The sequence below is a fragment of the Tupaia chinensis genome, unplaced genomic scaffold (assembly GCF_000334495.1).
Source record: "Tupaia chinensis unplaced genomic scaffold, TupChi_1.0 Scaffold000539_1, whole genome shotgun sequence".
NCBI lineage: Eukaryota > Metazoa > Chordata > Mammalia > Scandentia > Tupaiidae > Tupaia > Tupaia belangeri.
The window spans coordinates 3,357,085-3,370,931 of record NW_006160052.1 but is presented as its reverse complement, the minus strand read 5'-3'; the positions used below and the strand labels follow the sequence as shown (position 1 = coordinate 3,370,931).

Here is a 13,847-nt window from a genome sequence, read left to right as displayed (position 1 = left end):
CGCCAGCTGGGCTTTGGCTCTGCCCGGGAGGCCCTCTTTGGGGCCCAGCTGGGCCAAGGTGAGGCGGTCTGGGTGGGATGTGGTGTCTGGAGGTGCCGCAGGCCCATCTCATGGTGGCTCTGGGGTGCGGGGGCCCAGGACGGACAGTCCCCCTGTGGAGGGGAAGCCCAGGGTGGGTGCAGAGATGGAGCCTACAGCACCTCTCCCCCCAGGGCTGGGGCCCATCCACCTGAGTGAGGTGCGCTGCAAGGGCAACGAGCGGACCCTCGGGGACTGCCTTGCTCTGGAGGGGGCCCAGAACGGCTGCCAACATGAGAACGATGCTGCTGTCAGGTGCAACGTCCCCAACACGGGCTTTCAGAACCAGGTGAGCGGGTCTGAGATGGCCTCGGGCTGGGGGACCCCAGGACACCACGCTGAACCAGTGGACAGGCTCATGGGAGGTAGCTGGCTGTGCTTCTATCTTTGGCCCTCGGTCCTGTTCCTGGGAGCCAGCCGGCAAAGCCATCCCCTCAGAGAGCCACCTGCCTGGGCCCCACTCCTCAGAGATGTCCAAAGCTCAGGGACTCTGCGGTGGACACTCTCTCCCACGGGCCCTCAGGTGTTCGGTGAACCTGAGAGGAGGTGCCCTGGGGAGGCACAGGCTGAGTGGCCTTGGGGAGGCTGCCTGGGATGTGCGGGTTCAAGTGTGGGCCAACAGCTGGTAGCTCTGTGAGGTGGGGCGGACTCGCTGGGGCCATTTACAGGAGGCAACAGTCCCGAAAGCCCTTTGCAAACGGCGAGCTGTCGTCGTGGTAGGAGTTTGGGTGGGGGGAGTGCTGGGGCAGAACCAGCACAGGCTCTCCCATCACACTCCCCTAGCAGGCAGGGCAGCAGAGGCTGTCTAGGAGACCGACCTCGCTGTAAGAGGTGGCGATCGTGGAGGCCACCAGCGAGCCAGCCTGCGCTGGTCTCCGGGCTTCTGCAGCCCCGAGCTCCCCCCTGCACCGCCTGGCGCATCTCACACCCCTCTGGCCATTGCAGGTGCGCCTGGCTGGTGGCCGCAACCCCGAGGAGGGTGTGGTGGAGGTGCAGGTGGAGGTGAACGGGGTCCGACGCTGGGGGAGTGTGTGCAGTGACCACTGGGGGCTCACCGAAGCCATGGTGGCCTGCCGCCAGCTCGGCCTGGGCTTTGCTAGCCACGCCATCAAGGTAGGTGCCCGCCTCGCTCCTTCCTAGTCTCTTCAGCCTCCTGGACTGAAGGGCGCACAGTTCTCCTAGGGCTGCTGGTCCTCTGTTCATTGAACGGTTCGCTATGAAGTGAACTACAGGCTGATACAGTGCTAGCTGCCAGGGGGTGAGCAGAAGACACGGTCTCCGCCCACAGAGCAGATCCAAGTGAAAGAGGCCGTCATTAGCGAAGTATTCCACACGGGAATACGGCCAGGCACGCAGCTGGGTGGGAGGGAAGACGGCAGTTAGCCAGCGAGGTGGGGCCCTGTGCAAAGGCCCTGCGGCCAGAGCTGCCTCTGTGGGAGGTCCATGTCAGGGTGGCAGTGCAGCTCTCAGGGAGGTGGGGAGTGCGGTGTGCAGGGAGGAGGCTCGGTAAGACCACCACAGCCTGCCATGCGCCTTGTGGCTTAGAAGGCAGCTGGAGGAGGTGACGTGAACGCAGGGACACCCGCTCAGCTACCGTGGAAGCCCAGGTTATGGCACCCCTCGGGGAGATACATGGACCCATGGAAAGGCAGCAGGGAGGCAAACTCAGGAGGGCCTGGCGTGGCTACTGCGGATACCTCTGCAACTGCACCCGGTGGCTGCAGGCCACACAGAGCCGGGGCGGACCTCACAGGGGACTGCGCTCAGCCCTGAGCCCAACAGCCGACAGGGGCATTTTCTGGGGGAAATGAGGACAAACCACCCAGCAGGGCAGGGGGAAACAGGACCAACTTCTTCAGATAGCAAGGGCTGCCATCTGGGAGAGAGATGGCTGCAGGGCTGTGGATGCCATGGGCAGCGGGTACCTGCTTCCATGCGTGGGAGAGATTTCTGGAATCCGAGAGGACCGGTGTGGCAGGACTGCCCTGAGGAGGGCTCTCGGCACTGAGGAAATGGCTCCGAAGGCAGCTTTCCCCCCTCACGGGGTCACACTGTTTTCCTAGGACACCTGGTACTGGCAGGGGAGGCTGGGGGCCGGAGAAGTGGTGATGAGCGGGGTGCGCTGTGCAGGCACGGAGCTGGCCCTGCAGCAATGCCAGAGGCACGGGCCGGTGCACTGCCCCCAGGGCGCTGGGCGCTTCTCAGCTGGAGTCTCCTGCACAGCCAGTGAGTAGCAAGGGGTTCTGGGGTGCAGGACGGGTGGACCTGTGCTCCCTGTGGCCCAGGTTCACCCTCCGCAGAGGAGGCGTCAGCTCTGCCGTCCCCCAGGGGCATAGGGTACAAACCCCACCCTGCCCAAGCAGCAGTCACTGTGAAGATGGAAATGGAAGTAGAGGCACAAGGGTGCAAAACAGGGTTCCTCAGTTTGGGGGTTCTGACCAGCAGTTTAAACAAATGAAACACACAGCAGGCCGCAGCCTTAGGTCAGTACGGCAATGGGTTGTCTCACCCTTAGTGTGTGTACTGGGTCACAGCCTGACATGCATTCTTCCTGTGGCTGACAGCAAGGAAAACTGTCTTTTTTTTTTTTTGGAGAGGTTTTCGCTATAGGGCGTGTGCGCTCACCAGACAGACAGACACAGACAGAAAGTGAGAAATTTCTCCCCCGGGGGGATAGTCACGCCGCAATCTCTTCTCCTCCATTTTCCTCTCGGGATCTTGGGCACGCACGCACACGCGCCCGGCATGAGTTTTAAGCCACCGGGTCCGGGACGCGAACCGCGGTCGACTACGTGGGAGTCCAGCGACATAGCCATTATGCTAACTGCTGGTTCCCAGGAAAACTGTTTTGAAGCTGTGGGGGACTCTACCTGTGCACGTGAGGCCCATGAGGTCTGAGGTCCAGTGCGTGCTCGCTTCCAAGTGCTGGGTGTCCCCAGGAGGCTCTGGGACAAGATCGTCCTGTGGCCTCAGCCTGCCCCGCAGACCCAGATGCCCAGGCAGCAGCACCTGTGACTCCGCCAGCCAGGTCTGTGCCAGGGTAACTGCACCCAGCCCAAGGCTGCAGGCTGGTGCCAATCCGAGTGGCCACCTGACCTTCCCAGCCAGCCTCCAGTGCCAAGACAGCTTTGCTGTGTCAGAGCCCTCGTTCCCCCTGCCCGGGGCATCAGTGGGGCCTGCAGCACGTCAGGGCCTGCACCCACTCAGCCCCCTCCCAGGGTACCGTCCCCTTGTCCCGCTGCCTGCACTGGCAGCCTCTCAATGGCTGAGCACAGCAGCCGGCCCACCCGCAGCCACGCCTTCTCTCCTTTCTTCATTTCTCTCTCCTTGTCCTCCCCGGGAGCACCCCTTTCCCTCAGGAACTAGGGCTTCTCAGGACACATGCTGGCTCTCTCCCAAGTACAGTGGATGCCTCAGGGGAGGACTTACAGGGAACACCCATGGCAGCGAGCAGGTGGGAACAGGAGCTCCAGAGCCCAGGCCCCAACCCTGCAGCAGGGTGCACAGGGATGACAGAGCTCTTCCTGCCCGCCCCGGCCCCCCTCGGCCATTTCGTTCCTCTTACTGTGACTAGAACTCAGATCTCCAGACTCTTAAAAACAGCCTTTTTGAAATAACTGTTTTGGTCCGAGGGCACATGCACCTACCCAAGGGGGTATGGTTATGCTAAGTCTGTCCTTTCTGCATTTCTCACGCCCCAGCACTTAGGGCATCCTTGTGCCTACACACCTCAACTGTTTCTCAAGCCCTGGGGCCAGAATTCGAACCACAGCGAGCCTTGTGGGATCCAGGTCCCAACCATGGTGTTACAGTAGCCAGCCTAAGCAGCTCTTCCTTTACGGCGTCGTCCTCGCAGAGGGCTTAGCCTGGGCCAAGCTGTCCTCCGTGCTAGAGGGCAAGGCTGGCCTGCCTGTGTTACCACCCGCCCTCTGCCGGCCCAGGTGCCCCCGACCTCGTGATGAACGCCCAGCTGGTGCAGGAGACAGCCTACCTGGAGGACCGGCCGCTCAGCCTGCTATACTGCGCCCACGAAGAGAACTGCCTCTCCCAGTCTGCAGACCACATGGACTGGCCCTACGGGCACCGCCGCCTCCTGCGCTTCTCCTCCCAGATCTACAACCTGGGCCGGGCCGACTTTCGCCCCAAGACTGGACGCCACAGCTGGATATGGCACCAGTGCCACAGGTTAGTGCCCACCCCAGCCTGGCCTCGAGGCCTGGGGACAAGCCAACAGTGGTCCTGCCCCGGCCTCAGGCAAACCTTCGGGTGGTCTACCTTCCTAGAGGGCCCACCTCGACCTGCCTCAGGCAGCAGTGGGGCACCCCAGCAGTGACGCCTGCCTGCTCGTCTCCCTGGCTTCCCCTGGGTGTGCCCGTGGTGCCCATGCTCATGGCGAATGTTCCCCACAGCAACACCCCAGAGGCCAGCAGTGGGTCTGCTAGAAATGGGATTTGGAGATTGCTCTAGGTTGGACCTTGGGCCTTGTCTGCAAAAGCCAGGTAAAGCGGGGACTCCCAGAACCCGAAGGCCCAAAATAGTCCTCCCACTGAGGACGCTGGCTCTGCAGAACGAGCTTGCTGGACCCTGCGGCAGTGAGGCAGGGCCCAGCGAACGGTGTGAGCAGTCTGGCCCTGAGGAGAGACAGTAAGCATCTCCTATCAGGAGCCTCCAGACCAGGCAGAGGGAGACAATGCTGTGACAAGGGCAGAATGGAGTTTTTTAAATTTTCTCTTCAAGACACAGCTGTGGGTGGGGAAACCTGAGAGGACTGGCCAAGGGCCCTGGGACCTGGCCTTGCCTGACGTAATGAGCACCTTCCTTGCAGCACAGAGCTGTCATTATACCGGGAGGGAACAACGGTAGCAATTTGGTCGCAGTCTGACAGGGCGCAGAGTCAGCTCCCTGCCCAGCAGCTCAGCTCCTAGGCTGGCCCTGGACCAGCTGCCCCTGCCTTCCCCCTCCAGCTCAGGCCTTGCAGCGTCCTGGTGGCTACCAGGGCAGAGCTGTTACTCTCCGCATCTGGGTGAGACCCTCGGGGGCTGGGGCGGCTTGCCGGCAGGGATGCCAGGGATATGGCTGTGACTGCGCGTGGTTCGGAGGGCTAAGGGCCCTGCCTGCTACTTACTTTCCTCTCAGGGTAACGATGGGCCCAGTGCTGCGACCTTCCCTCCCAGCTCCTCCAGGGAGGCCCCGGTCGTGGTGCGGCGGCTGACAGTTCCTCTCCTGCAGGCACTATCACAGCATTGAGGTCTTCACCCACTACGACCTCCTCACTGCCAACGGCTCTAAGGTGGCTGAGGGGCACAAGGCCAGCTTCTGTCTGGAGGACACGAACTGCCCCACAGGTACGTGGCCTCCTGCCAGCTACCTTCCTCGTGTTATGTCCTCCTAGATCCCTCAGTCCCTTCGGGAGCAAGCTCCCCTTGCCCTGTTCAACGGCCCGAGGCACCTGGAGACCCTAGCTCAGAAACAGCAGTGAAAGCTATTCAGAACATATTTCTTAACTTGCCGGAGTGCTGGCACTCAGCAGCGAGAAGAGGAAGCACACACGCGCCCCCACAATGCACAGTTCTGCTGCAGCCTCTGCTTCCCCACCTGCTGGGCTTCGGCCCTGAAGGCACAGGTGCCTGGTGTTTTTCAAGCTGCCAGGTCCAGATTCAAACCCCCCAGTTAGTTATGTGGGCTCCGGCTCCCTTAACCACCAGGCCAAGGGGCTGGTCCAGATTCATTTCTTATCTCCTGAAATCTTAGGTACATCTTTACTTTCTCTTCCCAGTGTCCTTTGTACCACCTTCAAATGCTTAGAAGATTTTTTTTTTCTTTTCACCAAGAGACACAGGAAGATAAGCACCCTCAACAGGGTTTCATGCCATGACCCTCCTCCCTGTCCTATCCCGGTGGCTGAGGGGCACAAGGCCAGCTTCTGTCTGGAGGACACGAACTGCCCCACAGGTACGTGGCCTCCTGCCAGCTACCTTCCTCGTGTTATGTCCTCCTAGATCCCTCAGTCCCTTCGGGAGCAAGCTCCCCTTGCCCTGTTCAACGGCCCGAGGCACCTGGAGACCCTAGCTCAGAAACAGCAGTGAAAGCTATTCAGAACATATTTCTTAACTTGCCGGAGTGCTGGCACTCAGCAGCGAGAAGAGGAAGCACACACGCGCCCCCACAATGCACAGTTCTGCTGCAGCCTCTGCTTCCCCACCTGCTGGGCTTCGGCCCTGAAGGCACAGGTGCCTGGTGTTTTTCAAGCTGCCAGGTCCAGATTCAAACCCCCCAGTTAGTTATGTGGGCTCCGGCTCCCTTAACCACCAGGCCAAGGGGCTGGTCCAGATTCATTTCTTATCTCCTGAAATCTTAGGTACATCTTTACTTTCTCTTCCCAGTGTCCTTTGTACCACCTTCAAATGCTTAGAAGATTTTTTTTTTCTTTTCACCAAGAGACACAGGAAGATAAGCACCCTCAACAGGGTTTCATGCCATGACCCTCCTCCCTGTCCTATCCCAGTCTTCCCGCCAGCTAGGATCATGGGCGTGTGCCTGGCATGTACAGGCTGACCAGGGAACGGAACCTGAGCTCTTGCATGTGGATCCAGCATCGCCTGACAGCTGTTCCACGCACCAAGCCAGCCCCTCTATCTTAGATAGCTGCGGACCTACTTTATCTTTGCTAGGTTCACAAAGGGCCGAGACTGTGGTTCCTGCTATACCCACGGCTCGGAGCCCTTAGGAACGGCATGGTCAGACACTGGACCTTTAGACGGTGGGTGGAGGGACAAATGAAGTAGCATAGTAGGGCTGGGACTTCCCACCCGCATTTGCCAGGTCAGTAGGGTGTCCACTAGAGCACCCGAACGGATGGTCTGTCGCAGCACAGATGTGGTCTGCTGTGGCATGGGCCTCACAGCAGGAACTCTGGCCGTGGTACGCAGGCCAGTAACAAGTGATCCTCGAGTCCCTCACTGTGACCTGCACGGAAGTGCCCGGAACTGCTGAGGCTGGTGTGGAGTGTGTGATAAAGCAGGTGGCAGAGCAGCAGGCCTTCCCGAGCACTTTCTCACTTTCTCAGTGCCTCAGTACCTGTCCGCCTCCCTCACAGGGCTGCAACGGCGCTACGCCTGTGCCAACTTTGGGGAACAGGGAGTGACCGTAGGCTGCTGGGACACCTACAGGCACGACATTGATTGTCAATGGGTGGACATCACAGATGTGGGCCCTGGGGACTATATCTTCCAGGTAAGGAGGCTGCACGATTCCCCACAGGACCTCCACTTCCTCCAACGGGTCTGTCATTTAAAGGGGCTGTGCTACTGGGGAAAGAACACTTACCCAGGATCCAGGGGTTTGAGTCCTGACCCAGTGGACACTGGGCAAATCACACCACCTGAGCTGTGACTTGTCTCCATCTGTAAAATGGGGACATTAGCACCTACCTGCTGGGGAGGCTGCCAAGAGTAACGGAGCAAATAGAAACACCTCTGTAAATGCTGAGACGTGAAAAACTGTTACAGCCACTGCCAGCACACAGAAACCCCATCACCGCCCTCGGCTGTCCCCTCCCTCCAGGTGGTGGTGAACCCCAAATACGAGGTGGCGGAGTCGGACTTCTCCAACAACATGATGCGGTGCCGCTGCAAGTATGACGGACACCGCATCTGGCTGCACGGCTGCCGCACAGGTACCTGCGCGCCCTGTGGACTGGCTGTGGGTGGGCTCGGAGCTTGGGCCCTAAGCGCAGCCCTGAGTGGGACTTGCATGTACAAAAAACTAGAGAAGGATTTCCTTCAACATCCTCACAAGTCCTTCTCTAGGACTGGTCAGACCATCAGCCTCACCCAATGTTTCCTTCTGTGTCTGCTAGCACTGTTTGATTGTAAATTTTCTGATGTGTCCTACAATTCAAGCCACATCAGGGTTTCCTTTTCCAATCTACTTTCCCGCTCTTTCATTCAGTCTTCATTGGCCTCCATCCTAAGCTGCCTCACAGGCAAAAGCTGGTCCCTTGAGTCATGTTGCTATTTCCAGCAGTGATCACTGCTCGTGAGGAGGGCCACAGAGAACACAGATGCTTACAGGGGGGCAGTATCAGACAGGAAGATGCCCCGATCCAGTGGGAGGATGGGGGTAGAGCAAGGAGGTGGCTGTCCTGTCAGTGAAGAACTCTCGTCTTTGGGTTCAACATGCCTGTTTGCTGTAGGGTGTGTGCGTCGCACACGCACGCGGTTATGCAGGCGGGGCAGGGCAGTTGTTCCTTCCGTCAGCACACAGATTAAGGCCTAGACTGCTGCATACTGGGCCAGGCATGCGAACCAGGACACGAGTAAGACCCAGGAGCTTGGTGGCAAGTGGGGCGACGCCCCAAACAGGAGTCAACAGCTCACCTGGGGGCTAGAAAAATTTCTGCAGAGGAAGGAGTACCGGAACTGGGTTCTGAAGGAACAGTGAAAGATGTGAAAGGGCGTAGGAGAAAGCACACAGGACTTGGCTCCAGGCAGCTTCGCTGGGTCCCAAATCCTTTGCAGGAAGGGTCATGACAGTTCTAAGAGAATGGACCTTATCCTATGGGCTTCTGAGTACTATTAACAAATTTCAGCAAGGAAGCAAAAAAAAAAAAAAAAAGTTCATTGGAATCTTTAAAAAATAACTCAGCAACAGAGGGAGGGGAGAACAAGAATAATAGTCTATCACTGCTCGTGAGGAGGGCCACAGAGAACACAGATGCTTACAGGGGGGCAGTATCAGACAGGAAGATGCCCCGATCCAGTGGGAGGATGGGGGTAGAGCAAGGAGGTGGCTGTCCTGTCAGTGAAGAACTCTCGTCTTTGGGTTCAACATGCCTGTTTGCTGTAGGGTGTGTGCGTCGCACACGCACGCGGTTATGCAGGCGGGGCAGGGCAGTTGTTCCTTCCGTCAGCACACAGATTAAGGCCTAGACTGCTGCATACTGGGCCAGGCATGCGAACCAGGACACGAGTAAGACCCAGGAGCTTGGTGGCAAGTGGGGCGACGCCCCAAACAGGAGTCAACAGCTCACCTGGGGGCTAGAAAAATTTCTGCAGAGGAAGGAGTACCGGAACTGGGTTCTGAAGGAACAGTGAAAGATGTGAAAGGGCGTAGGAGAAAGCACACAGGACTTGGCTCCAGGCAGCTTCGCTGGGTCCCAAATCCTTTGCAGGAAGGGTCATGACAGTTCTAAGAGAATGGACCTTATCCTATGGGCTTCTGAGTACTATTAACAAATTTCAGCAAGGAAGCAAAAAAAAAAAAAAAAAAGTTCATTGGAATCTTTAAAAAATAACTCAGCAACAGAGGGAGGAGAGAACAAGAATAATAGTCTAAGGTTTCAGACTGTATGGCCGAATAATTCCGCCGCCATGAGGAGACAGGGATGTGAGGGCAGTCAGGACGGGAATCCGAGGCTGCACATACGGAGAAGCAGGGCATCCATGAGGCTGGAACCAGGATCCAAGGGATCCCCGATGAGGCAAAGAAAGAGGAATGCGGTCCTGCAGGACCTTATGCAGGTGATTACAGACGTCAGGACCTGCAAAGTCGGACCCTCAGCTGTGCACACTGGAGCAAGGGTCTGAAGCCACTTAATGAGAGGCCTATTAACAGAGGTGTGCACAGGACTTAGGCGGAGACCAAGGCAGCCAGGAAAAAAACAAGTGAAAAGAATGTCCTCTTCAGCCCCGGAGGGGCAAAGGGCATCCTTGTCAGGTAAAGCCAGAGCCGTGGAGGCGAACCCGGTGCCGCGAGTGTCACAGATCAGATCGCTGTCAGGACCGTAGGGCCAGAGCAGGGGAGGAATGCCCGACCCCACTCTCCTGCCTTCTCCACCCCCTGCTGTTGCTTCCCACTGACCTACTGCCCAGAAATCAGAGGGTGTGGAGGCCAGGAGAACCCAGTCTCCAGAGGTCAGTTCCCCAGGGTACAGAGGACGGGGGCAGAGAATGAGTGTGGGGAGGCGCAGAGAAGTAACTTCATTTCACCCATCTTCCTGATGGTCCTGAAACCACGTACCTGTCCAGGCCCTACTTCCAGAGGACGGCTGGCATCAGCGGCCATGACTGACCTGGGCAGAGTGGACCTAGGTGAAGCGGGAGGGAAGGGATGAGACAGTGGCAGGGTTGGCTACTTACCTGTTTCCTCTGGCCTGCAGAGGATTCCTATCCAGCCAGTGCGGAGCTCTCCCTGGAGCGAGAACAGCGTCTCAGGAACAACTTCATCTGAAAGCACCACTGACACTCCCAGCTGCTGCCCACACCACATACCTCAGTTACTGGAGCCATGCCCTTCAGAGCCCTGACCCAGAGCAAGGGGGGCCAGTGCCAAGGGGCACCATGAACCTGCTCAGGAAGCCTTCTGTAGGCAAGATCACCAAACTAGAATGGGACCGCCCCCTCGGGATGGCTCCGGGCCTGTCCCTGAGGGCCTGTGGCCAATACAGTATGGCCTCCAGGCTTTGTCTAGCTGAGCTCTCCTTCCGTGAGGTGACCCAGGCTGTCCTGGAGCTCTGGCAGAGCGCCTGGCTTCGGAAGCTCTGTTCATCCCCCATCTAAGAGGTGCTTTGCAGATGTCTTGGAGTAGAGGTCAGAGGACCAAAATATACAGCAGGTGGGGCTCACGCTATGCTAGGAGCTCAAGGGAGCACAGCTTGTGCCAGGTCACAGCGGCAGGGCTGGTGAAGCGGGCCCCTGCTCTACCCGTCCTGTTAGTACTCACTGCACATGTTCTGCAAGGAGTCTGTCCTTCTGTGTCCTTACCCTTTCCTGTCGCACTTACGGGTGTTTCCTAACGCCCTTGGAAGTTCCGGCCACAGGCAGCCCCTTATTTCCCCCAGTTACTGAGTGCTCGAGAATGGCCAAGTTTCACAGAAGTGGCCACATGAGGTCTTCCTGAAGGGCGGTGAAAAGCAGCCAGGCAGAAAGACTGCGGAGGTAATTCGGACCCCAGCCCTGCCAGGCCCCTGCCAAGGGAAAACTGTGCCATGTACTTGGCAGGCAATCCTCTCAGGATCACCAAGCATCTCAGGATTGGCCTACATTTCAGGCCCCAAACCAGTGTCTGGAGTGAGCTCTGCAACCAAACACGTTTCACAGTGGGAAAGAACAGGGGTCACACAAGCCACTCGTCTGCACGGGAATAAAGTCAGGCCTGGCAGAGGTGACAGAGCTAGGGAGAGTTCAGGAGGGGCAAGGTCTAATGTAGTTAAGGACTGACCTTGCGAAAGAGTGCCGTCCCCGCCTGGCAGGGCTGCAGTATGTTTGCTCAGGTAGCAGAACATCCCACTGTCGTCTCGTGAGTCGCTTACCTTTTCCCCATGGTAACACACTTAAGAGATAGCCCTTACAGATCTGATACTCTAATACCAATAAAAGTTGCTCATTATGGACTGCGACAGACACAAGACCAGCTGTGATGACGGGCAGGCCCCAGCCCACCAGCTCTAGCGCTGTCCACTCCCACCTCGCCGAGGACCAGGATGACAGGCACACACCTCCTGACAGCCCCTGCACTTCTCTTATTGGACATGGCCTACTGTCTGCTCCCCGTACCCTCACCCCGGCTCAATGCTAAAACATGGGCTGGAAAAGCTAAGGGGTGAAAGTAGGAACAAGAAAAGGTCCCAGGGCTGTAGATGATTATAACCACAACCGCCAACCGAAGGGGCGGTGGCAGATGGAGCAGGCGTACATAATCCCTTCCCCACGTCACAAGGGCCATCCCCCCTTAGGGAGTAAAGAGGGACATGTTCTGGGGTCCCTTCTGTGAACACAAAGAGGTACTTTCTTCCTTCCTTACCTTCTCTCAGCCCCCTCACCCCCTTCATTAGGCAGAAGCCTTACGTTCCAGTGCACCAGTTTAGGTAAACAAGGGAAGGACTGACTTCCTGCCGGCTCCAGCAAACACCTCCCCAACAGTAACAACATTATCCTCGCACACGCAGCTAATGGTCTGTGAAAGAGCGCACAGCTAGCGGGGCGCGTGTGGGGACGGATGACGGTTACCCACAGCTTTTTGCAGATCTAGTTTCCAGCGGGGTGAGAGAAGGCGGGCCAGGCAGACAGCCCCGGCTCCAGTCTCGGTCTCGTGGCCCACATCACACAGTTGATAGGAGTGGCCAGGTCTCATTCTTGGAAAAGCCGATGTGAGGGCTATGCTGTGAGACCTCGGGGTCGAGAGAGAAGGACATGGGAAGACTGGCAGCTGGCATGACTTATAACCAGAGGAGGAATGTTAACAAAATACCAGCCACCAAATTCCAGGCTGAACCAACCGTGTCAAGATGTCTCACGTAGGCAGAAAACTAAAGTGCAAGGAACCACAGCTTGTCTCTTCAAGGGATCTTCAAAAAGTTCAAGGACAATGCACATTATAGGGGCCAGACTGTGATGCAGTGGTGAAAACATGATGCTCTGCAAGACCGTCCCAGATGGGAAGGTTTCTGGTTCAAGTCCAGTGACCTCCCGGAGTATACCAGGCACACATGTGCCTGTGCCTTCAGGCTAGCTCAGGCATCAGAGCACTGTTGAGGGTGCTCTCTCTCTTTCACTTGTGGAAGAAATCAACTTTTTTGAAAAAGGACTATGCATAGATTAAAAAAATTTTTCTGCACCAAAATAAACTTGTACTTTAATTCTATTCTCCACGAACTTTCCAAAGTTGCCTCATGTCTAGACTTTCCCTCTAGGGCTGGCTCCATGGCGCCACAGTAACATGCTGTTCCACAGAAGTCAAGCGGGTCCCCTGGACCAAGGTTTGAACCCCAGCCTGGTCAGCCAGAGATAAATCAGGCACGCACACGAGTGCCCAAGATCTGACAGGCCATAGTGCTGAAGGAAGGGTCACAGCATGACCAGACCCTCGGAGGGGTCTCTCCCTTGCCCTCCCCACTCGTGCACGTACTCTATCATAACTAGAAAAGAAATGGAAAGCGTTCCCTCTGAGGAGCGTACTAGAACTCACAGGAAACATACCTTTCAACGGTACTTGTCAGGTGATCCTGGGATTAAATGAGGCAACACACATGCATAGTGGAGTGCATAGCTGTCTGCCCAAATACCGAACGAGGGAGCCAGTGGCAGCTACAGGGCGCTCTCCAGGTCGGCCTCGGAAGGCATGGCTTAGATACGGCCAAGGACGTGATCTCCACCTGGACCGCTGTGCTGGGCCGTGGCAGGACCTCTGACTCCAGCTAATATACATTGATCCCAACCACAGGACTAACAGAACTATTATAAAAAGCGTCTTTTTACTAATCATAGAAGCAGCAGCACTCTATCATCTTTAAGTGTTTTCAAAGGAGTTTCAAAATCCTTGTTCTGGACCTAGTTTTAAGGATAAACTTGAAAGTTAAAGGTGCTGATTACTAGAAAAAAGTCACTAGTACACAGTATTAGAATGAGAACAAAAGTAACAAAATTAAAAGGACAAAAGCAGGTAATAAACACCGGGTTCTATATTACCATTAATGCCCTTAAAAGCTAAAATGCAGTCAGAAAGAGGAAGCGCCCTCGCAGGAGTGATAGGAGCAGTCCCTCCTCTCATCGCCCAAGGTCTCAATGAATCCAAGCAGAGCACAGGAATACCTCAGAGGCACACCGTTCAGTAAGAAGCCTGGCTGCAATTCCCTGCATTTCTTGTCCATGGCAGCCACACTGTCCAAATGGGCCTGCCTATCTGAGAGAAGTCTGTCCGTGAGACAGACAGCACACGTCCTCCAGCTCAAAGCCAAAGACAAGGGCACTGGACAAAGCAGTTGTGGGCAG

The 13,847-nt window shown here is 56.9% G+C and overlaps 1 protein-coding gene across 1 annotated transcript in view; it reads left to right on the top strand.

Moving 5' to 3' along the window:
- LOXL4 (lysyl oxidase like 4) overlaps positions 1 to 12,667 on the top strand; it is a 17,509-nt gene extending 4,842 nt beyond the window's left edge. Inside the window, exons 7-15 of the mRNA XM_006157358.3 lie at positions 1 to 58; positions 213 to 367; positions 1,024 to 1,191; positions 2,142 to 2,304; positions 4,020 to 4,263; positions 5,308 to 5,423; positions 7,175 to 7,311; positions 7,642 to 7,753; positions 10,238 to 12,667. The exon at positions 1 to 58 is cut by the window's left edge and continues 24 nt beyond it. Coding sequence (XP_006157420.1) covers positions 1 to 58; positions 213 to 367; positions 1,024 to 1,191; positions 2,142 to 2,304; positions 4,020 to 4,263; positions 5,308 to 5,423; positions 7,175 to 7,311; positions 7,642 to 7,753; positions 10,238 to 10,308 — 1,224 coding nt within the window. The 3' untranslated portion in view covers positions 10,309 to 12,667. The remainder of the gene's footprint in view (positions 59 to 212; positions 368 to 1,023; positions 1,192 to 2,141; positions 2,305 to 4,019; positions 4,264 to 5,307; positions 5,424 to 7,174; positions 7,312 to 7,641; positions 7,754 to 10,237) is intronic.
- The last annotated feature ends 1,180 nt before the right edge of the window (positions 12,668 to 13,847 follow it).